The sequence below is a fragment of the Myotis davidii genome, unplaced genomic scaffold (genome assembly GCF_000327345.1).
Source record: "Myotis davidii unplaced genomic scaffold, ASM32734v1 scaffold295, whole genome shotgun sequence".
Lineage (NCBI taxonomy): Eukaryota > Metazoa > Chordata > Mammalia > Chiroptera > Vespertilionidae > Myotis > Myotis davidii.
In genome coordinates, this window is record NW_006286683.1 from 68,219 (window position 1) to 70,078 (window position 1,860).

Sequence of the window (1,860 nt, forward strand, 5' to 3'; positions counted from 1 at the left end):
AAGGAAGGAAGGGAAGATGGAAGGAAGGCTCACTAGGTGACAAGTTCAAAGTTCTGTAGGTAAGTGATACAGCCCCTGGTTTCTCAAGGATGGGCCCTGGCTTGGGTCTCTTACAGATCAATTAATGCTTGTAATTTACTCTCATAAGGATCCTGGCTCAGTGGTTGAGCGTCGACCTATGAACCAGGAGATCGCGGTTTGATTCCTGGTCTCTCTCTCCCTCTCCATCATCATAACTCACATGGTGCGTGATCTCTAGAGCGGTGGTTTACAGTTTGAGGTACTTGGCCTCTGAGAAGGGCCCAGGACTGTCACACCGTGAGACAGACGACACAGGCGTTGGCACTCCCGTCGCAGCCCCGAGGGCGGCGGCTGTCATGGCTAACGTTCCTCTTGGTGGGAGGACCCCTCACGTCGAGGCCCAGCGCTCCCGTCTGCACTCCAGCTGCTCCCAACAAGGTTAATTATATTCCCGCGTCACCTGGAGAAGGAACCCTAAAACCTCTTCTGGGGAGAGACCCTTTGCAAAGCGAGCTGATGCGCGCACCCCATCACCCTGACCCTCTTTAGCAGACTCAGTGAACGGCACATTAATCCCGCCTCTTGCTTCTCCTTACCAGGCAGTCAGTGGCTGCTGCGCAGCTGCAAACACACAGGTAGCGACGTCCCACGTGGCCCGCCAATCAAAACCACACGCTTAACGAGCCTGTCTTTGCACATGAAAATCACACTGAGCTCCAGTGTGCACAGAACATACTGACACATGGAGAGAACATACACAAAACGCACGATGGGAATACGTAAAAGTGAATTGAGAGATGGTACAAATTAATCAAAAGCAAGTGATAAGTAACTGGCATCAAGTTTGTCTAAGCATGATTATCAGAGAAGTACAACAAGATGGATCAACTTGCACATTTTGTGGAGAAATGTAAGGAATGGACTTAGATTGACAATTTTTTTAAAAAAAATGTGTTTATTGATTTTAGAGAGAAAGGAAGGGAGAGGGAGAGAAACATTGATGTGAGAGAGCAACATCGTTGGGCTGCCTCCTGCACGCCTCCTCCTGGGGACCGAGCCCACCACCCAGGCAAGTGCCCTTGACCTGGAATTGACCCTGTGACCTTTTGTGTAATGGGGCGACGCTCAACCCACTGAGCCACACTGACCAGGGCGCAGTTTTTATTCAAGCAGCTCAAAATCCGTCCCCTCTCACTTGGAAATGGTATAAGCCGAGATGATCCATATACAGATCATTGCGCATAATAGTCTTTGCCGAAATGTTGTGTTTTTACAGGAGAAATTAGATCCTGCTATTTAAAGTCTGGAAATCAGAAAGATGGCCCCGCTCCGCCCCAGCCACCAAGTCACGACGGTCTCTCTCCGGCCGGGTGAGTGCGCTCTGCGTTCAGGGCTGGGAGCTGTCCCGTGGCTGCTTCTGACTGTAGCCGAGGTGACGGTGTGGATGTGCATGGCCACTGGTAGGTGCCAACGTGCGTGGGTTTCGTGTGAAAGAAAAGGAAAACCTAGTCCGGCCCCGGCGTGGCCCGGTGGTTGAGCGCCGACCTATGAACCAGGAGGTCAGGGTTCGATTCCCCGTCACGGCACACGCCCGGGTTGAGGTTAGCTGGCAGGGCAGGGACTCACGTTCCCAATGACCTCGGAGAGCAGAGACCGTGACCTCGGGCAGGTGGGGGCCCTTCGGAGCACGCTCACGGCTCACTTTCTGGGGTTTTAAGGTGGTTAAGTGCCTTCTGTCCTCCCTGCTAACTTGTGTCCCAGCATTTTGGCCTCTACAGTGTTTTCACTCGTACAGGAGGCACTTTAATATTATAATCCCTGGACCTGGCTGGTGTGGCT

At 52.4% G+C, this 1,860-nt stretch overlaps 1 protein-coding gene across 1 annotated transcript in view; it reads left to right on the forward strand.

Annotated features, from left to right (window-relative positions):
- Positions 1-1,860, forward strand: part of PCNX2 (pecanex homolog 2 (Drosophila)) — a 119,286-nt gene that overhangs the window by 10,208 nt on the left and 107,218 nt on the right. Inside the window, exon 7 of the mRNA XM_015560584.1 lies at positions 1,298-1,391. Coding sequence (XP_015416070.1) covers positions 1,298-1,391 — 94 coding nt within the window. The remainder of the gene's footprint in view (positions 1-1,297; positions 1,392-1,860) is intronic.